We start from the raw sequence: 21,994 nt of genomic DNA, 5'->3' as shown, positions 1-21,994 counted from the left end.
ATTGAACTTTCTTTTTGCCCTTATTAGCAGTTCCTAAATATTGTTCACATCCAGCTTTCGGACCCTGGCCGCAACTCAAAAGCTCAACCCCATTGATGATGGCCACGAGCTCGAGATGTGCGGGCATTAGATCTTGTGGCTGTGGCTGTGGCTGCTCGAGTGCTTTCCCATCCGTTAGACCAAAGCTTGATCGACCATGGTAAACTTAAGCTCATATCTTAGGCTTGAGTGGCCATGGTCACGAGCTTCAAGTCTGAGCAGCCATGCGGCCATGTTGAAAACAATTGTCATTGACCAATTTCACTCTCATCAACAACAAATCTTTGTTGTCACTAACTTTGTTGCAGGAGTTGCAATGTCTTCTTAATGATCTCTCTCTCCCTCAATTGGTATTTTAAGTTTTCATATTGACTTGGTATTAATGATTCGTTGATTTATATCAACAAAAATTGATTAGTAGAAAAAGAAAACTTGACAGAAGGATTAACATTAAATATTTTAAGAGAAAAGTACCAAAAAAGTTCTGAACCTATTGTATTGATACTAATTCAATTCTAAATTTTTGAATTAAATTAATTTAGTTATAAAACTTTTCACATTGATACCAAATTTGAGACAATGTCCATTTTCAGCTATCTTCCGAGCAAATGCATCCACTTTGAGCTCTTGGCTAGAATTTTCTCAAGTTTCTATTGTTTATATGCATTTACGAGGGAAAATTGCTATTTCAGTTATAAGCCTAATATAGTTTAATTCCATTTAATTAATTTAATATAAATAAAAAAATTGTGTGAAATTCAAATGTAGTTGTTCTATGTGAGCTCTAAGTTGATATCCGAATGAAAGAAGAGAACTACTTGCCTGATCTTTCCACCCACACAAGTTCCCTTAATGGCGCCTCGCTATCAGGGTGCGGTGGCAGTAACAATGAGGGGCCTTTAAACTCAAGCTTCGGCAATGGAAGTCTCCACCACATAAGCATGGGATCTCGCTCCTCGATGTCTTAGAAACAATCCAATGAGTAATCCATCTTTTTAAAGCAAATTCAGCATCCATTATGCATAAAAAAAAAATGATACACAAAATTCATAATCCAATTTCAAAATATAATAAACGTGTCAAATCAAATGTAAATTGTTTTATTTAGACAAAACTTTATACGCATTATAAGTACTGATGTAATTCATCATCACAATTAATACACTGGTCAAGTCCATTGATCTGTGTCAAATCACAAGTCAATAATCCTTTTTATTGACTAATTCTTACCGTGCATTGTGAGCCGAAGTAAATGCCGGTTGCCTACACGCACAACCTGCTTTTCCTTCTCTTCTTTTCCCCTATTTTGCGGTCACTGCCTTTTTCTTCTTCCCTCGTCTCTCGATCAGTCAATGTCCCTTTGCTTTAAATAAAGTAGTCTTTCTTTTCTTTTCTTTTTTGTTCTTTTCTTGTCTCTCAATCAGTATATGTCTCTTTGCTTTAAATAAAGTAGTCTTCCTTTTCTTTTTTCTTTTATTAGCCAATTCCTATCACCAACTCAACAAACCCAACTATCATAAAATATGTCAATACAGATGTACTATATTAGAGAAGCTAATGTATATATGAAGATTATATGATATTCCATACTATTTATATCTTTTTGGGATATATGCATTAAAAGTCCTAAAATTTATCACAAAAGTGTAATTGAGTCTTAAAATTTATAAAAAATAAAATCAAATTTTAAAACTTGTCAAATTGATTTTATCAAATCCTTCCATCGACTTCGTCGAAGTTAACTAACGGAAAACATTGACATGACTTTTTTAAATTAATTTTATACAAATTTAATTTAATTTAATTTAATATAATAAGCTAATTATTTTTTTAAAGGATAAGTAAGGTTGGTAGATGCCGATGAGCATGGGGAACAACAAGTGAGGGTCATCAGGCCTTGGCCAAGGGTTGGTGGCCCTCGCTGACGATGGAAGAGAGCCTGATCCAAAACCTAGCCGAGGGATGCCACTAGCGGCTGACCCTGACCAATGGTGTCCTTCACCTAAGTCTAGGCGAGGGCCGATGAGCCTCACTCAATCTAGGCGAGGGTTGGGGGAGGACCACAACCCTTGCCTAGATTTGGGCAAGGGCCTATAGGCCTTTTGCTGTCACCGATGGCTAGGGTCCAATGACCCTCACTAACTCACCCCCACCCTCGCCATCCCTTCTTGACAATGGTGGGGTGGCGGCGATGGTGAGGGCTTGTTGCCTTGCATGCCTGCCTAACTTCTTCTTCTTTTTTATTATATAAATTTAGCTTTTTTAAAAAAAATTTAAAAAATTAGTATTGAAAATCGATTTAGACTAAATTTAGCTTAATTTGTAATCTTATACTTCATGATTCAACCACGGAAGAAAGAGAAAATATTAAAAAAAGCTATATCGGTATTTTTCGTTAGCGAATTTAGATAATTAATGGAAGGATTTGATTGAATCACTTTGATAAATTTTAAGATTTGATTGCACTTTTTGCAAATTTTATGACTCAATTATACTTTCCTGACAAATTTTAGGATTTGTAGTGAACATATCTCTACTTTTTTTTTAATAAAAATATATTGAGTCTCTTCTTGTACATCTCAATTACATTTACTTCTTACATCATAATACTCTGGTATTCTTTTATATAAAAAAAGATAAAATAAATTGTTATTTGAGATAAAGCGACGAAAAAATGAAGAGATGAAAGGATAGCAGTGTGACCCCGAACGCTGAGAGAGAAGAGCTCTTACATTTTCAACTAAGCAAAATAGCCTAAAAGTAGTGTAAAGCATCAACATTACTCCATTTGCATTATCTTTCATAATATATATATATATATATATATATATATATGTATTTTCCTGTTTATCTTAAAATTAATACAAACTATCTCATATTTGAACCGCTCATCAAAATTTTGATATACATCTCATCATATCCATAAGATTACTACCATATCTAATGGCATGAGTTTGTTCACTTAAGATAGACTTTCACATTATAAACATCTATGTCATTTGTTGAAAAATATATTTCAAATTTGAGTCCGTAAAGAAAACTTGGTCCAATAGATCTTTTTGAAAAAGTTAACTATTTTGGACCTAGAATTTATAATTCACACACACGTGTGTATCTGTATGTATGTATGTATGTATGTATGTATGTATGTATGTATGTATGTATGATGATAGTGTTTTTGCCAATGAGTTAGGAGTTTTTAGCCGAAACAATTAATTCTACACATGTTCATCCCGAAGGAATCATATGTACTTTGAAGTTAACAAAACTTATGGTAAGATTTGTGAATTCCTTTAAAGTTTTGAAATTTTTTTGCCTGAATATTCTCAAATGTGTAAAAATCTTCCATTTTCTCTGTCTTGCGTGCTCGTGTCGTTCGCTGAAAGTTCAGTGGCATCAAAAGGGCCAAATTGTCCTCAGAATCATGACCAAAACAGTGCCCGTTTGGGAATCAAAATCGTCTTTGCAGAAGCAAACTCAACCCCTCCCCAAATGAGCCATTCATCTCTAGCGGAAAATCTTCTTCCTGTTCCACTTCCAATGTCTGATAGTCAATCTCAAGTCAACACGAACTGGAACTGCTTAACCATAATTTACGGACCAAACTATCTTTCACTCTCCCGAAGCATCTGAAAGAAAGAAATTAAAAAGCCATTTCTTGAAGCAGTTTCATGCTTTTCCACTGGTTCCACCATGACAAAGCTTCTAATCCATGGAGTCCACGTTCCTGGCTCCGCACTCTTCTTCATCTCTCTTCAATACCCACTTCTTCTTCTCACTCTTTCCCCGGCCTACGTAACTCAGACCAAGCACTTCATCAATTGTGGATCAAGCAACAGCATAAACTACTTCACCAGGAACTTTGTTGGGGACGCGAGTTCTGACTCCGTCTCCTTCACAAAACAGAATACCTCCATACTATCTAGCAACCAATCATCCAGCGTCTCAGCAATCTACAACACAGCAAGAATCGTCAGAAGCCCTTCGTCGCGATACGTTCTTGATAGAACCGGTAAAGGTACTCATATTGTGCGACTTCACTTTTTCCCTTTCGCTTCCACAAGCAATCTTTCCGAGGCTGTGTTCAATGTCTCCGTAAACGGGCTCACACTTCTCAGCACTTTCCAAGTGCCCAGCACCACGAACTCTCCTGTAGTGGAGGAATTCTTCCTTAGCATAAATAGGACTAAGTTCGTGATCTATTTTAGTCCTCAAGGGTCATCTTTTGCATTTATCAATGCCCTTGAAGTGTTCCTTGTGCCTGACGGATTCATTCCAGATTCTGCTCCAAATGTGCGCACAGTTTACCGAATTAACGTCGGAGGTGATGAAGTAACTCCAGCCGATGATAGTTTGTGGAGAAGTTGGGATCCTGATGATAATTATATTGATGTCCCAAATGCTGCACAGAACAGCACTCACTATGGGAGGGTTCTTAATTATCAGGATGATCTAGACAAATACTTAGCATCAGAACAAGTCTACCAGACTGCTAAAGTGATGAGTGTGAATTTTACCAATGGGAAATTATACCGTAACACCACCTGGAGTTTCAAGGCGAATGCGAACGCCCGGCACTTGGTTTGTGTTCACTTTTGCGACTTCATTAGCCCATCTCCCAACACGGTGCACTTCAATCTCTATTTTTATCGGAACTTCACTGAGCTTATCGACCCATATGGCAAAAATGGGTTTCGTGTGCAGGCAGTTCCCTTTCATTTTGATTTTCTGGTTAAACCGGGCAGCTCAGGGCTAGTGAAAATCAGCATCGGCGTCCTAAATGCCTCAATTTATCAGCAGGCCTATCTCAATGGCCTGGAGATAATGGAGATTATAGGGTCGTGGGACTCGAATTATATGCCCTCAGAGAAAGATAATCACAATGTTGGCCTCATAATCGCGCTAGTTTCTGGAAGCATCACGCTTCTCAGCATTTTTGGATTTGCAGCGATCTTTGTCTGCAAGTATAGAAAGCCAAAGAAAACTGATATGTCGGTTTGGACACCATTGCCTGCATTCCGAGGAGGCAGTAAACTGACCGAGCAAACTACCCACGGCTCCGCTGTCCCTAATTTTCACCTAGGACTGAATATACCCCTCGCTGAAATCCATTTTGCTACCAACAACTTCAACGGAAAACTTTTGATAGGCAGTGGTGGATTCGGTAATGTCTATAGAGGAACTCTCAGGGATGGCACTAAAGTTGCCGTGAAATGGAGCCAGCCAGGGTCTGGACAGGGCTTCTCCGAGTTCGAGACAGAGATCACCGTTTTGTCCAAAATCCGCCATCGCCACCTCGTATCTTTAATTGGGTATTGCACTGAATGGTTGGAGATGATACTTGTTTACGAGTTTATGGAGAAGGGGAGCTTAAGAGATCACCTGTACAATTCTGATTTCCCATTCTTAGCATGGAAGCAAAGGCTCGAGATCTGCATTGGAGCGGCCCGGGACTTGAACTACCTCCACAAAGGCGTGGCTGGAGGAATTATTCACCGTGACATTAAGTCCACCAACATTTTGCTTGACGAGAACTACGTTGCAAAGGTCGCTGACTTTGGTCTGTCCAAGTTGGGGCCTCTCGATCAAAGCCAAACCCATGTGAGTACAGCGGTCAAGGGTACCTTCGGGTACTTTGATCCAGAGTACTTTATGACCCAACAGCTGACGGAAAAATCAGATGTGTACTCGTTTGGAGTTGTTCTTCTCGAGGTGCTATGTGCGAGGCCTTCTATCGACCCTTTGCTTCCTAGAGAACAGGCCAGCTTGGCCGAGTGGGGCATTACATGCATCAAGAATGGAAACATTGACCAAATAGTGGACCCCGTTCTTGCTGGTCAGATCAATCCGAATTCGCTGAGGAAATATGGGGAAGTTGCTGAGAAATGCTTGCAAGAAGAGGGCAAAGAGAGGCCTAGCATGCGGGATGTGCTCTTGGACTTGGAATTCGCCTTGCAGCTTCAGCAAACCCCATTGAAAAGAAAGATATATGGTGACAGCGCAACTGGCAGTTCGCCGGTTTTTACTCTTTCGAATGTGAGGAAGCTCCCATCATCTAGTGCAGCCATGATCGAGGAAGAGGGTGTGGCCACAGAAGGGATGTATAGCTGTGAGATGTCCATGAGCGAAGTTTTTCCCAGATGAAGATTGATGAAGCCAGACGAGTTCCATAACACACGGTATCTATTGAAGTGTTTCTCATCATTGTCCTGAATTGGGCCTTGTTGAAGCATTTGGTTCAGCATAGTTGTTGTGGTGATGTGTTAGCATATAATTGTTTATTGTACCGGAGAAGGCAACAGTGGATCGTGATAAATGGGAAGTGAGAGAGATTGCATGCCCCTTAGTTGGAGACCAAAAAATAAAATAAAAAACACTTGTTTTACAGATTGCACCATGGATGTCCTGCTCTGTAATCGTTTTGTTAATGATGCTAGATGGCTTTTACAGTTATGTGTTATCATAAGAGATTGCACACCTCGTATTGTTATTTTCTCTAAATTTTCCTTCATCGTTCATGAGAAATGCTTTGATGATGAATGGCATTCGACTCAAATTGCAACCCGTTTGCAGCATAATTCCCGCTGTATCTGCTTTCAAGATGGTAAAAGTCCTACTTTATCCTTCTTTGTAAGCTGGGCTTAGGCTGGTGGCATTGCATTGTGGTTTTATTGGGTCCACCTTATTATCTTGTTGTGCTTCAGGCGTTTTGTTTTCTTTAGAAATAATGATTTTTTATTTTTATTTTTATTTTTATTTTTTTGTCTTGACTGCGTTTTTCTCCAATCTAGGTCAGAAGAAATTTGTCTTCACCCTTCACTTGACTTGTGGATTTTGTAGATGCTTAAATTGACCATGTTATATTTACGCGAAATAAGTAAATTATTTCTTATCATAATTTATCAAGTTTACTAGCAAATATCTTTTGCTAAGGAACTTATCAAAGGCTTGCTTTATAGAGTGGTGTTCTATGTAGGAATAACTTCGAATTGGTAGCACAATTCTAATTATCTTTGCTTGATTAGAATGTCTTAAAGAGTTTTGACTTGATGGGCTCGGAGGAGAGTTCATTAGGGATGGTTTGACCCATTTCCCAACCCTTTTTAGTAGACGCCAGCTGTGTGGATCAATTCGGCTGTGAAGTTGCGGGTGGAGGGCCCGCCAGGTGGGGCTATTCGAGGAGATGCACAGGGCGATTAGCTAAGATGATGCGTTGCAATTAATGAATATTAAGTCAATAGAACAAATGGAAAAAGTGGAAATAAATATTTTAATCAATAAGTAATATTAAGCATTTCTGACAAGTGAAAAGTCCCAATTACGCCCTCGCGCATGACCAAGTCATCATTTAGTAAAGGACAGTAAATGCTTTAGTAAGTCTAACATTGCTCTTAAACTTTTATAGCATAAGCGTTATCTTTGGGAAGTTAATGAAGTGAAACTAAACACACTTTCACCTTAGTCTATAGTAGACATGAATTTCGTGAATTAATAGTTACATGTTAGTAAATTGATCTATTTATTTAGTTATTGGGGATGCTTGATATGGCTAATTTATAAGTAATTATAGGTTGGTAATCATCGACAGATGTTTTGCCTATAGTATATCGAAAAATCAAATTGCAAAAAGAGAGCAAACACTAATATAAACAAAACAGAAATATAAAATTGAACATGAGATTCATGCGATTCACTAGTGGCACCTACTCTACAAGGACAAACACAAGATCACATTGTAAATTATGCAATATTACAAATATTACATTCACACTCAAGTTAGCAAACACTCCGAGTGGTTTTCACCCTTCAATTACACATAATAACTCAAACAATCTTTAGCCAATTACAATTCAACATTGAAACAATCTTTCATTCTCACAAAAAAATTCACAAATTTTACCACAAAATTTATTTGCTTCAAAACACCTATAGTTTTTCACATTATCAATTGAACAAAATAGCCTAAAAGTAGTGTGAAGCACTACATTACTCCATTTGCACTATCCTTCGTAATTACGTTATTGTATATGCATTTCTATTTCTCATAAAATCAGTGCAAACTATACCATATTTGAACCACTTACAAGATTACTACCATATCTAATGGATGTGAGTTTGTTCACTTAAGATAGACTTTCACGCTATAAACATCTATCTAATTTGTTGAAAAATATGTTTCGAATTTGAGTTCATAAAAAAATAAAAAATACTCAATCCAAGTAGGTTTTTGAGTAGTGTTTATGCTAATGAATTAACGTGAAATTTTTTGGCCAAAACAATCAATTTTGGGAATGTTCCTCCCAGACAAATTGCTGAGTATTTTGAAGCCAATAAAACTTATGGCAAGATTTGTGAATCTCGTTAAAAATTTGAAATTTTAGTAGGATGTATTCTAAAAAATTTGTAAAAATCTTCCATTTTCTGTGTCTTGAGCGTTCGTGCCATTCGCTCAAAGTTGCGTGGGATCAAAAGGGCCGAAATGTCCTCAGTATCATGACTAAAACAGTGCTCGTCTGGGAGTCAAAATCGTCTTTGCATTGCAAACCCCACAAAAATTGAGACGCTCATCTCCAGCCGACAGTTCTCTTCCTCCGGCCGAGAATCTTCTCCCTGCCCACCTAATTCCTGATAGTCAATCTAAAGTCAGCACAACTTAAACTCCAATCATAATTCACAGACCGATCTCTCTCTCTCTCTCTCTATATCTATCCAGCAGACTCCAGCTAAAAGAAAGATACTAAAACCCATTTCTTGTAGCAGTATTTCATGCTCTTCCGCTGGTTCCATGGCAAAGCTTCACATCCATGGAGTCCACCCCCCTGGCTTCACACTCTTCTTCATCTCTCTTCAATACCCTCTTCTTCTTCTCACTCTTTCCTCAGCCTACACAACTCAGATCAAGCATTTCATCAATTGTGGATCAAGCAACAGCATAAACTACTTCACCAGGAACTTTGTTGGGGACGCGAGTTCTGACTCCGCCTCCTTCACAAAACAGGACACCTCCACACTATCCAGCGACCAATCATCCAGCGTCTCACCCATCTACGACACAGCAAGAATCTTCAGAAGCCCTTCGTCGCGATACGTTCTCGATGTCATCGATAAAGGTACTCATATCGTGCGACTTCACTTCTTCCCTTTCGCTTCCACAAGCAATCTGTCTGAGGCTGTATTCAATGTCTATGGAAATGGGCTCACGCTTCTCAGCGCTTTCCAAGTGCCCGGTAGTACGAACTCTCCTGTAGTGGAGGAATTCTTCCTTAGTATAAATAGAACCAAGTTTGTGCTCTATTTTAGTCCTCAAGGGTCATCTTTTGCATTTATCAATGCCCTTGAATTGTTCCTTGTGCCTGACGGATTCATTCCGGACTCCGCTCCAAATGTGCGCACGGTTTACCGAATAAACGTTGGAGGCAATGAAGTAACTCTGGCTGATGATAATTTGTGGAGAAGTTGGGATCCTGATGATAATTATATTGATGTTCCAAATGCTGCACAGAATAGCACTAACTATGAGAGTGTTGTTAATTACCAGGATGATCTAGAAAAATACTTGGCATCAGAACGTGTCTACCAGACTGCTAAAGTGATGAGTGTGAATTTTACCAATGGGCAATTATACCGTAACACCACCTGGGTTTTCAAGGTGAATACGAACGCCCGGCACTTGGTCCGGGCTCATTTTTGCGACTTCATAAGCCCGTCTCTCAACACAGTGTACTTCAATCTCTATTTTTATCAAAATTTCACTGAGCTCATCGACCCATATGGCAAAAATGGGTTTCGTAAGCGTGCAGTTCCTTTTCATTATGATTTTCTGGTTAAACCGGGCAGCTCAGGGCTAGTGAAAATCAGCATAGGCCTCCTGAATGCCTCAATTTATCAGCAGGCCTATCTCAATGGACTGGAGATAATGGAGATAATAGGGTCGTGGGACTCGAAATATATGCCCTCAGAGGCAGATAACCACAATGTCGGCCTCATAATTGGGCTAGTTTTCGGAAGCATCACACTTCTCTGCATTTTTGTATCTGCAGCAATCTTCATATGCAAGTATAGAAAGCCAAAGACAACCGATATGTCGATTTGGACACCATCTCCTGCAATCCGAAGAGGCAGTTCTCACACTGAACTGACTGAGCGAACTACCCACGGCTCCTTCGTGCCTAATTTTCACCTAGGACTGATAATACCCCTAGCTGAAATCCATTTCGCAACCAACAATTTTGATGGCAAACTTTTGATCGGCAAGGGCGGATTTGGCAATGTCTACAGAGGAACTCTCAGGGACGGCACTGAAGTTGCTGTGAAACGGAGCAAGCCAGGGTCTGGCCAAGGCTTCTCTGAGTTCCAAACAGAGATCACCGTTTTGTCCAAAATCTGCCATCGCCACCTTGTCTCCCTAATTGGTTATTGTGCTGAACGGTTCGAGATGATACTTGTTTACGAGTTCATGGAGAAGGGGAGCTTAAGAGATCACCTGTACAATTCCGATTTGCCATACTTACCATGGAAGAAAAGGCTCGAGATCTGCATTGGAGCAGCCCGAGGCTTGGACTACCTCCACAGAGGCGCAGCTGGAGGAATTATTCATCGGGACATCAAATCCACTAACATATTGCTTGATGAGAATTATGTTGCGAAGGTCGCTGACTTTGGTCTGTCCAAGTTGGGACCTCTCGATCAAAGCCATACCCATGTGAGTACGGGGATCAAGGGCACCTTTGGATACCTCGATCCAGAGTACTTTATGACCCAAAAGCTGACGAAAAAATCAGATGTGTACTCCTTCGGAGTGGTTCTTCTCGAGGTGCTATGCGCAAGGCCTGCTATTGACCCTTTGCTTCCTGGAGACCAGGCGAACTTGGCCGAGTGGGGCACTAAATGCATCCAGAACGGAGCCATCGAGCAAATAGTGGACTCTCTTCTTGTTGGTCAAATCAATCCGAACTCACTGAGGAAATATGGGGAAATTGCTGAGAAATGCTTGCAAGAAGAGGACCAAGGGAGGCCTAGCATGGGGGATGTGCTCTGGGACTTGGAATACGCCTTGCAGCTTCAGCAAACTGTGGTGAAAAGGGAGATGTACGACGACGGTGACCAGAGGTTCATCAATAATGACTACTCCGAATGTGAGGAAGCTCCCACCATTTAGTGAAGACACAGTCGAGGAAGAGGGTGTGGCCGCAGAAGAGGCAGATAGCTCAGTGAAGTCCACCACTGGAGTTTTCTCCAGAGATGAAGATTGGTGAAGCCAGGTGAGTTTCATATTGCAGTTTAAGTGTTTCCAAGTTGTTTTCAGATGTGCATTCTGTTTATCTGAGAAAGACGTGTACATGTAAGCTTCGTCTTACATTGCATTTTGCCGAAGCATTTGGCTTATGGTAGTTGTTGTTGTAATGTGTAAGCATAATTGTTAATACAAGGGAAGACCACATTGGATTGTGACGGATAGGAAGTGAGAGAGATTGCATGCCCCTTAGTTGTGTCAGAATATTTAAATAATATATTACACATTCATCTAATAGTTTAAACTTTTAAAACAGTTAGCAGTGGCCTTATAAAATCTGATATGAGAGTTCAATTCCTACCAGACCCCAATTGCTTCCCCAATTAAACATGTCCACATTCAGTATTAGGTCAAAAAATTAGACCAAGCATGAGGAGAAGTGTTTGAATAATTAAATATTAAAAGACGTCTCAATATAACAGCTTAAGATTTTATGATAGTTGATAGTGGTCCTTTCAAATTCTCACAAGTTGGAGACTTTAAATAAACACTTGTTGCCATATTGCACCACGGAATCCTATTTGTAATTGTTTTTACTAATGATGCTAGATGACTCATGCTATTGTTAAAGATTGTATGGTTCGTATTGTTATTTTCTCTAAACGATTCCAATAAATTTGATTAGACTTGAAGTTTATCCTATAAAATCAATGCGGAAACTAATAGGATCTTATAATCTAAATTAACATGAAATCATCAAGGAAATAAATGAGAAATAATATAAGAGATTTATCAAGTTTGGTCCAAATGTAGGTACCTATTCTATGTAAAGAGTTAGCCATAAATAATCTATTAATAATCAAGGAATTAGAGTTAAAATCACTTATATATTTGAGTGTTTTTCATACTTAAACTATACCCAAATCCAAAATATTTACAAATTAATAAATAGTTCAATTGGATGATAAATTTACAGCACAAATCATCAGGTGTTTAAGTCCAAGCACAGCTCTATGTACGGCTGAACAACTCTATGTACGGCTGAACCAAGAACATTCTGTACGTTATTTTCATTCTCTTCCGGTGGCTGCTCTTTCACTAAAAAGAACCCTTGGCCTTGTTCTCTTATTTTTGAAGGGGTCGACAACTTCACCTTTGACCTGGACCCACCAAATATATACCTTTTCTTCTGCGGTTTTTAGAATATATCAGGTTTCTTTTTTCTTTGTTCTTCTTTTTCTCGAAGAATATATTAGCTTTTGGAGACCTGTTCTTTTGCGGATAAAAGAGACCCTTGTCTGCACAATATAGGAAATAATAGTCCACTTGGTCAAATCAGTCAAACCCTGAGTTTCCTCTTCTCTCCAAGCAAAGAATAAGGCATCTTCAACAAAATCCACTTCTTATCGCCCAAAAAAAAAAAAAAAATCCACTTCTCACGGCCGCAACTAAATTCAAAGAAGATATATTATATGAACTTAAACTTGAGACATAATTTAATAATTATTTATATTGGTTCAATATTTGAAGCCAAGTCATAATACTTAATATCCATGTTGCTATCCTAAAACCTTGACAGGTGCTCACTTTCTATAAATGCCAATCAAGGTTTGAGCTTTGCCAAAGGAAAAAGGCTTCATCTTCATGTTTGATGGGTCCTACACTGTCGTGATCTTCTTCGCAACAACTTTACTCCCTTTGTCAAGATGTCTCAGGTAAAATGATACTTTACATCAATATATTTTGTTTGTTAGTGATAAATTGGATTATATGTCATATATATTGCACCTTGATTGTTATAGTATATATCAACACTTTTCAATTCTAATCCAAAGTTTGAGAGCAAACCTTATAGCCATTATTGCCTCCTTCACTATAAAAATGAGGGTCACTCTGCCTTAGTCATATGGGGGCTACCAATACAATCTAGAGAGGGGGAAATATATTGTTTTAATGAACTCTTTATTTTAATAAACTCTACCAATTTTGTAGAAATCAAAAACTACCATGAAAATCAGGTGAAGTAGATGTTTCAAATATCACATGTTGTTGATGTGCAAGAATAGATGACACTGAAATCAATAAGAGCACATAGCAACTTAAAAGGAAAATAGGTTGTTCGAGAATTATGAAAAACATTTATGGAAGATAACAAGTAAATCTTCAAATATCATTAGAAACCAATTGTAGAATCGCATGCGTGTGTTTCCATTTAACAGATAATGATGATTACGAATAAATAATACTAATAGTGATGAGACAAGAGATATTGCAAGCAGATATATAATAGTTCAACTTTATCTTACATCCACTCTCAACACTAACAACAAGGCTAGTCACTAATAATCTTCAAGATAAGGGACAATCAACAAGTATTGCCTTTTCAATTGATCGCACTATCGGGACTCACATATTGCTATTACTTTTGTACACTTGCTCTTGTCACTAATTAGCATCACCTAGGCAATGACACTAGGACTACATAGTAGCTAACAACATAATAAGAGAGAGAAGAAGACTCAAAGCACATGACTCAATTTGTTCAATTTCACCCCAACCCAATTACTTCTCTTGGACTCAATATATAACCATTCATCCTTAGATGACTATTACCCATCGAAATTCTCAAGAAGTCATTGGTTCTAGCCATTGCCAATAGCAGGCCATTGCCAGTAACAAACTATTGCTAAAATTTGTTAGAACAACTCTCTAACAATAGTTAATTCTAGAGCAATATTTGTGTACTTTTGTCAAATTTGCTCATTATTGCCAAAATTGCTCTTGATCAATTTTCGTGATCTTTATGCAAATTCCTATTATTTGTAATAGTTATTGTTTCTTCTTTTCAATGTTCTAAACAATTGGTCAAGTGGCTAGAACCTTTCGATACTAAATATCTCATGATCCCTTTCCCATAATTAGGACATGTAGATCTTTACTAGTCCATTGATGTTGTCCACTAACAAACCATGTGGGCAACTTGCGATCAATCATCCAATGATCCTTTTGGCTTCTTTAGCATACAAAGACTACCAAGGATATTGACATCCCCATTGATTCCCCATCTTCGCTAATTAACCATATTAGTTTCCAAATATCTCTAAGGACATCAGCATCCTCGTCGATTCCTCATCTTCACTGATTTGACTAAGTCAGCTTCCAAAGATCTCCAAGGACACCACAGACGCATACCGGTTTCTCATCTTCACTGAACTCACAAGGATTATTGGTATTGTCACCACTTTCCACCTCATTTGTATAATATAGCTACTCTTTGCCAACAATCTGCTACTCCAATAACAATTTGTGGTACTCGATAATGATGTTGATCTTTCTTATCCTTCCAAGCATATTGTAAATTTCAACTATACCAAATTATTCATTTCCATAGCCCTTTCAAGTTTTAACAAACACTATCGTTTTAGGCTTGTTGACCATTACTAAGGTTCATCCAACTATTCACCAAATCCTTGTACCTCCAAGCCATCATGAACATCCCCATTCTTCTTGGTTTGTTCATCATCGATTAGGGTCCCTCTAGATATTCATTTTATCTAAAGATCCCTACAATTTGTAAAAATTTTCAACACCCAATATCTTGTTCACCTCAGATATTGACAGAGCAATTTTGACAATGGCAGAGCACTCCTCATATTAGAATCTTTAAAACTAGTAATAACATCATCGGATTATCGGCTTGTACATATATCACATAGCACTACTCAACCAAAACACATTAATAGCCTTTAACTGTCTTTGTCATCGTTAAAACATCATAGGAATTTCCCAATAAGTCAAAGATAAGGCGACACGGTCTTATTAGGATGCCTTCCAAAGCACTACACAACTTGCCAGCATAAACACATACATTGCTAAAGACCTACACTCATGCAAGTCACTAGCATGATCCAAATCATCATAACTTGTGGTCTCATTGTCATTTTCGTCCTTTCGATACACTATACTAACATCTGTTGTCTCCTTCAGATATATAAAGATCCACTTCACAACTTCTTAATGAGCTTTATCATAACCCTTAATGTAATGGCTAACTATGCTCACAACTTGTGAAATGTCAGACCTAGTGGATATCATAACTTACATAATACTACCCATTGCATTAAAATAGCAAACATGGGATATATGCTCCTCCTCCTCCTTAGTTTGTGGTAATAACTTATTAGAAAGTTTCAAAGCTTTGCTAAAGGTGTACTCACAAATATCTTTAGTTTTGAGTTGAATATTTAGTGCATAAGGAACGAACTTCCAAACCCTGATAGAGTCTTCCAAAATTTCAACTCCTAACAATGTACATGTCCCTATTTCTTTTAGTCCTCCTTTAGAACTTCACACCTTTAATGTTTTTAAGATTAACCTTCTTTATGAGGTTTCTTATCTCAAAGAAGATAGTAATATTTCAAAGACTCACCATATTTTGCTTTTGTGGAATCCTCATCTTCCTCTCCTATTCATTCTATTAAGTAGCTTGTTAAGCATACTCCTCGAGAAGTTAAAGAGTATGTTCAGTTCTCAAAATTTGATCAGCATTTAATCCTTGCTACCCAGCAAGAACATTTTGTAACCCTTCAAATTCCTTATGATTTTCCATGACAAAGGATACAACAAGGTTACATGCATCTTCACTTTGGTACCATTAGACTTGCTTTACCCTTTCATGGAAGAAAATGGTTACCCATGGTTGCTCGTATCGCCTTTCTATACACCCATTTTTTGGATTACCATCATGCTTGTATTGATAATAGCCAAACCACTATGAATGTAGGAACAATGTTATGCTATTTCCAAATTTTAACATGGCTTTTTTAGATCCATGGTTTCCCTTGGACCTTGAAATTCAGTTGCAAATTACTAGAGCTCCTCAAACTATAGATTCTATTGATGTTACTTTGTATATCATATGGTTTAGTGAGTTTGAAATCATATGCTATTAACCTTAACTTCCCTGGTTTTGAAAATGCATTGTTCATTTTGCTGGATAATGATCAGACTTTGTATATCCATGTGCCTAGAGATTCCTCATGATCAACTAGTTAAGTTACTCTTAGATACTTGGGTAACTAACTATAGAAAGCTTTATCAACCTCTAGGTCAATCCAGTCCACAAATTCCAAGTTTTCCAAGAAAAAAGATAGCACAGTGTCATTAAATCTAGTAAGGAGAAGGAAGAAACTTCTTTTATCTTTCCTACTATTTTTATAATGCAACATTGTGTAGTTGACGTTCCAGTCAAAGTCGGTGATTTAGATCTAAAAGCCTTGATTGAATCCTTTGATCAAGAGGGATGAACCTTTCATTACTACAAGGATCTCCGAGCAGGACATTGTTTTTGGGATCTTGATTGCCAGTGTTCCTTTTGTATAAACCTTCCATATAAAGAAGAAGATGATAGATCGTCCAAGAGAAAGAAACAATCAAAAGATAGTCTTTACTAGAGATATCTAATGGAGATCATACTATAGGACCTCTTGTGAAGATGGATGAAAATATCATTTCATGGTCTAATATGGACCACCTCAATCTCAGCCTTCTCCATTGGTCCCTAGACCATGTGAACTTCCTCTGCCACCATAGTCACCATCTGGAAAGAAACCTCCGTGACAAAACCAATTGTCTTGCCCATTTATAAACCTATTTTACGAATGGGTAAGAAAAAGTCTTTCCATTTAAAAATACCTAAAGCACCTCAACCCTCACGCTTTTCAAAACCATAACCACCACCTAACCTTCCATCTATTTGTATATTTCAACCTTTAGATTTGCAACCTTTGGAAAGATCTAATTCCAGTGCCCCAATCCCTACATTATAAGAATTTACAATGCTCAATGTTGGTTCCGTCATATGCCTAAAATCCCAAACCCTACAAATGTTGATTATCATGGCAAACAAAAGAGAGTAATTATTGTTGAAGCTATTCTATATTGGTAGTCAGAAATGCTTTAACGTTCTCAAGACAATTGACAACAAACTTTCAACTATCTAAACTCGTTTTGATCATGTTGATGAAAAGATTGATCAAATGGTTTTGGTCACAAACAAACTGCTTGAGATATTCCAAAAGAGACTACAGCGTATGGAATCTAGCAATTACGTTCCTCATCATTATTTGGAGGAATACACTGCTCAAATGGAGAAATTAAGGAGACAGATCAAGCTCTTAGAGGAAGGAAAGTTTATTCTCTCTTCAGACCCATTTTCCCAGCCTTGGAAACCAACTCAAATGGAAGTGCCTCCCCTTAAGGCTACATCAATTGCCTCGATCATTGAACTCAAATTAGCCAAGTCAAACCAGTTTGTGATCGGTAGGCTTTGGGAGAACTCGAGGCAAGTACAAGCGGCACCTCATAGAAGGAGTCAGGGCCTGGCGGCCTCGGCCGATGCTACCCCCACCGTCGCCGTCGCCCTCGTTCATGCTTATCTGGTAATTTGTTAACTCACTTCAATGAAAAATCTGATATTCGCCTCTAGAGGTCGCACCGAGTATACCAATTTTAGTGTACCTTAAATAAATATAACTTTTGTCATAGTATAAGAATAAAGTTGAGATTGAACCAAAACTCAGACTATTTTGGTAGCCCCTTTGCCTGCCAAAACTACTTAGCGAAACTCTAACCGCTACCAAGACCCACCAAACTGCTGCTTCTCCATTACTAATAAACTTCAAGTTTCCAGAACGAATAAACCACCGGCACTCAAGATTTAAATTTATAATAATTGAGTTTTTCATTTTTATTTCCTGAATTCTGTACTTGCTGATTACGTGTCTTACAAGCATGTGCGCACATATGTATCCTTTCCTCGCTTTCACCTTGAATTGTAGGGCATTATCTTCTTACACACCAACAAACCTTTTTTTTTTTTTATGTCATTGCAACGTCACCAAGCAGATTAAAAGCTTATGAACTATGATGATGTTTTGGCAATTATCACAGTGCGCATTAATTGTAAATTAAAATAAAGTAACAAAGGTATAAATTGTTACATCATGTTATTTACGTATTTCATTTGAATCGTCACTCTTAATCCGATATTATCATTGTTTTAACGTAAAAATAAGCGCCAAAAGCAATTGCAATGCGCACGGGCTTAGCAAGGGCATGGGAGCTAGTAGGTTTTTAATGAAAAATGAGAAGATACGCTCTCATTGTGTCTCTCTCATCTCACCGCGACACTTATTTTTCCATTATGAATAAAGCCTGGGCAGATTGGGCCTAAAATGTCTAGATCAATCCTATCAATAGGCCTGGTGCGACCCACACTAAAAAGGGTGAAGTTTCAGTTTGTGATATCACTATTCAAGCTAGTAGGTTTTTAATTAAAAGCTAGTAGGTTTTTAATTAAAAATGAGAAGAGAAACTCTTATAATGTCTCTCACATCTCGTCCTGATCACTTATTTTATCATTATGAACTTGGCCCGGATAGATTGGGCTTGACATTTCTAGATCAATCCTATCAATAGGCCTAGCTCAATCCACATTAAAAAAGGTGAAGTTTGGGCTTGTCATATCAATTCACTATCCAAGCTAGTAGGTTTTTAATGAAAAATGAGAAGAGAAATTCTCATCACATCTCTCACATCTCATCAAGATCACTTATTTTTCCATTGTTGGTTTAGTTAAAATAGATCGGGTGAGACTTTTCTAGACCAGTCCTATCAAAAGACCTCGCTCAACCCATACTTAAAAGGCTTAAGTTTTGGCTTGTGGTATTATTCCACTAGCCAAGCTAGTAGGTTTTTAATGAAAAATAAGAAGAGAAACTCTCATCATATCTCTTACATCTTATCGCGATCACTTATTTTTCCATTATTAACTTGACACAAATGGATTGGGCCTAACTTTTTTAGACCAATCCTATCAATGGACCTAACTCGACCCACACTGAAAAGGCTGAAGTTTCAGCTTGCGATATCATTCCACTGTACATGGTATCGTACAAATTACATGGTATCATAACTACTCTGTGGATTGACCATTCCCCAGGAGAGTTCTTACGTTGCTCTGCCTTGCTCAGTCAGTTTTAGGGTACAGAATCGGACCCACCATCTTTCAAAATTGTTGGATGTCCTGGGTGCCGTAAAGCCTAATACATTATACCGTTGATTTTGATGAATTCCACGTAGATCGCACATTGCACATTGTTCACAGGATATGACGTGTCAGGCTTAATAGACCCGATCCATAATTTAAAAAAAAAAGAGAGAGACTCAAATCAAGGAAAGATTCCCTTGGAAGTCCGATGAAGCGGTTTTAGGTGACCCCTGGTTTTCAAGAACCACGCCCCTAGACACACTTAGAACTTGATCCAAAATCCTTAGAAAGCAAAAGAGAAGCATTCGGTAAAGCTTCGAAGAAAACCATGGTGGATCAGTGGGCGACGGTGACGAAGCCGAGCCGCAGCGACGAGGTGCCGGACGAGGAGGAGCAGCTGAAGATCGCCAATCAGGTCCGAGCCCAGTTCGATTCGGTGGCCCCGAAGCGCCCTCTCAAGCCCAACCGCAGCGATCCCGATTCGTCATCATCTCCCGTCGACACTTGTGGCAGCTTCGACCATGCCATTCCAGAGCTCGACAAGCTCAGATCTCTCAGGTCCCAATCTCAGGAGGTAATGATAAATCCACAAAGCTTGCTCTCGGCTTGTTCTTTTCCCCTTCCTTTTGTGTTTGCATCTGCTGATCCTGATCGAGACGCGAGAACGGTCAGAATTGAATGGCTTCGTGTACGTATTGTCAGGGCCTGCTCTCTGCGGGATCCGGTTCTGTGGACGTGCAGGATGAGTTCGTGGAGACTCAGTATTACAAAGAGCTGGAATCGATCGACAAACAGCATCACGCGGTGATTAACCTTCATTCGGCCAATCTCCAACCTTCTTTTTGTTTTTCTTTTCAGATCTTTGCGATTCTAATTGACGTAGGTTCGTTTTTGATGAATCAGACTGGAAGCGGGTTCATAAGCCCTCTCGGAGAAGGCGGCCAAAACGGCGGGTACGACTTTCGGTGCGAAAGAGACGGTTTCGAGAATGGCCGAGATCACAAGCCGGCTTTTCGAAGCAATCCCGCGACGAACGATTGGGTCCCTAGCGATGCATTTAATCAGGTATTTCATCACCACGATTCTTCTCTGCTATTTTTCATACGATCCTTCTGAATTAGTTCGTAATTTTCAGTGAGACTTTCTGTTCTGATCACACCCCCTCAGGACTACGTTTCGACCAAGCCCGACAGGAGCGAGGGTTCTTAGATCTCTCCAGCAGCAGCGAGCCGGCGCTGAAGCAATTTAGAAAACATTTTCTTTCTTCTTCTTTCTGTCCTTTTATCCTTATATTGGAATAAGATTATGTATCAGTTTACGAAAAGCTTAAAAAAAACCGTGCCTTGATGATGATAATGATGACGACTATTGAACCACTCGAGCAACAATGTTTCTTTATTGTTTGAGCTTTCCGTTGCCGCCTGATGCACATAAATTAATGGCGTGAAGTTTGGTGCGGTTGTTGGAATAGTCCGTGTTGGTATGTCTATCCAATTCTCTGTAACGGCATGAGTGTCTGGTTTACTGCCGAGCCGAATTTTATTTTATCTCATAAAAAGTCACAAACTTTTATTTGAATCTCATATCTAGTACCTATTAATTTAAAATCGTTAATTGACCACTCTCTCAGTGGTTGCTTATCAACGGTGACCACCACGGCGATGGTCAACCATCAACAGGGCAAAAACAAAGGGAGTAGTGTAATTGACATCTAAGGCGACAATCATGACAGGTTCACCCCATAGATGCATAGATGCTACCATTGCATGATGGACACTAATGAAGCCAATAATAGGGCCACCGTTGGCATTGCCTAGGCAGAAGAAATTCTATGCTATGGACACGAAGAATCTTCAAAATGCAAATAAAAAAAAATTCTGAGTCAAAAGAAAAAAAGTTAATGGGTATTTATTGCGTACATGGAATCATCATATTTGATTCCAAATTAACGAATACCAATTTTGAAACTCGAGTGAAAGTTGATGAATTTTTATGATATAAAGAAAAGTTTAGGCTAAAATTGATGCTAGACCTAAAATTTGTGCTTTTTTAGGGAATTGGCCCATTTATTATATATAATAAAAGCATTAAGAAAAAAATTGTTCTTACACTTGTTGCATGCTACTTAATTATACTTTTGTGCCATGGTGCATAATTATGCCACATGGCCATGCTTGATGATGAAGCTAATTTAGTGATTTGCCATCCTTGTCACTTACTAAAAATGGATATATAATCTAAAATTATTAAAATGTATTGCAAAATATACTTTACCAATAAAATAGATAAACATAAGGATCGAATATCTTAAAATTAATTTCTATTATTCTTATCAAATATTTATTTCCTTCCACTTAATCAATGGATGTACTTTTTTTTTATACAAAAAGCAATTAAAATAAAGTATCTTTGGATAAATAAATTTTCATTTAATTTGAAATGAAGTTAAAAAGAAAAATATATCTTGTTATGTGAATAGTACTTATAATTTGAAGCAAAACTTTTAATAGTTATGTGAATAAATACATTACTTATCCATCCAATTCGAAATCAGTTGAAGCTAACTTGTTTAAACTTCACTTAACGGTGTGTCTATGTAATGAAAAACTATATGATAAAGAAAAATCCTTTTTGTGAAATTTATTCAGAGAAAAAAGATCAGTTTTCATTTA

At 38.2% G+C, this 21,994-nt stretch overlaps 2 protein-coding genes and 1 pseudogene across 3 annotated transcripts; all 3 read left to right on the top strand.

Moving 5' to 3' along the window:
• The first annotated feature begins 3,594 nt into the window (after window positions 1-3,594).
• On the top strand, window positions 3,595-6,551 carry LOC104420352 (probable receptor-like protein kinase At2g23200). Its single transcript, XM_039301506.1, is given in 2 exon segments — window positions 3,595-6,166; window positions 6,169-6,551. Coding segments are annotated over 2 exon segments (2,478 nt in total). The 5' UTR covers window positions 3,595-3,732; the 3' UTR covers window positions 6,213-6,551.
• Window positions 6,552-8,638: 2,087 nt separating this feature from the next.
• Window positions 8,639-19,374, top strand: LOC104420350 (annotated as a pseudogene).
• Window positions 19,375-19,503: 129 nt separating this feature from the next.
• On the top strand, window positions 19,504-20,732 carry LOC104418482. 2 transcript variants are annotated; one of them, XM_010029852.3, is made up of 4 exons: window positions 19,504-19,896; window positions 20,025-20,126; window positions 20,226-20,387; window positions 20,490-20,732. In XM_010029852.3, exons 1-4 carry the CDS (start codon window positions 19,651-19,653, stop codon window positions 20,529-20,531), a joined length of 552 nt encoding a protein of 183 aa, XP_010028154.1. In that variant the 5' UTR covers window positions 19,504-19,650; the 3' UTR covers window positions 20,532-20,732. The 2 variants fall into 2 exon arrangements, with proteins under 2 accessions (XP_010028154.1, XP_010028155.1); XM_010029853.3 differs by having other exon boundaries at window positions 20,458-20,732.
• The last annotated feature ends 1,262 nt before the right edge of the window (window positions 20,733-21,994 follow it).

This window comes from Eucalyptus grandis, chromosome 9, assembly GCF_016545825.1.
Source record: "Eucalyptus grandis isolate ANBG69807.140 chromosome 9, ASM1654582v1, whole genome shotgun sequence".
Taxonomy (NCBI): Eukaryota; Viridiplantae; Streptophyta; class Magnoliopsida; order Myrtales; family Myrtaceae; genus Eucalyptus; species Eucalyptus grandis.
The sequence above is the reverse complement of the archived record's forward strand: the minus strand, read 5'-3'. Positions and strand labels throughout refer to the sequence as shown.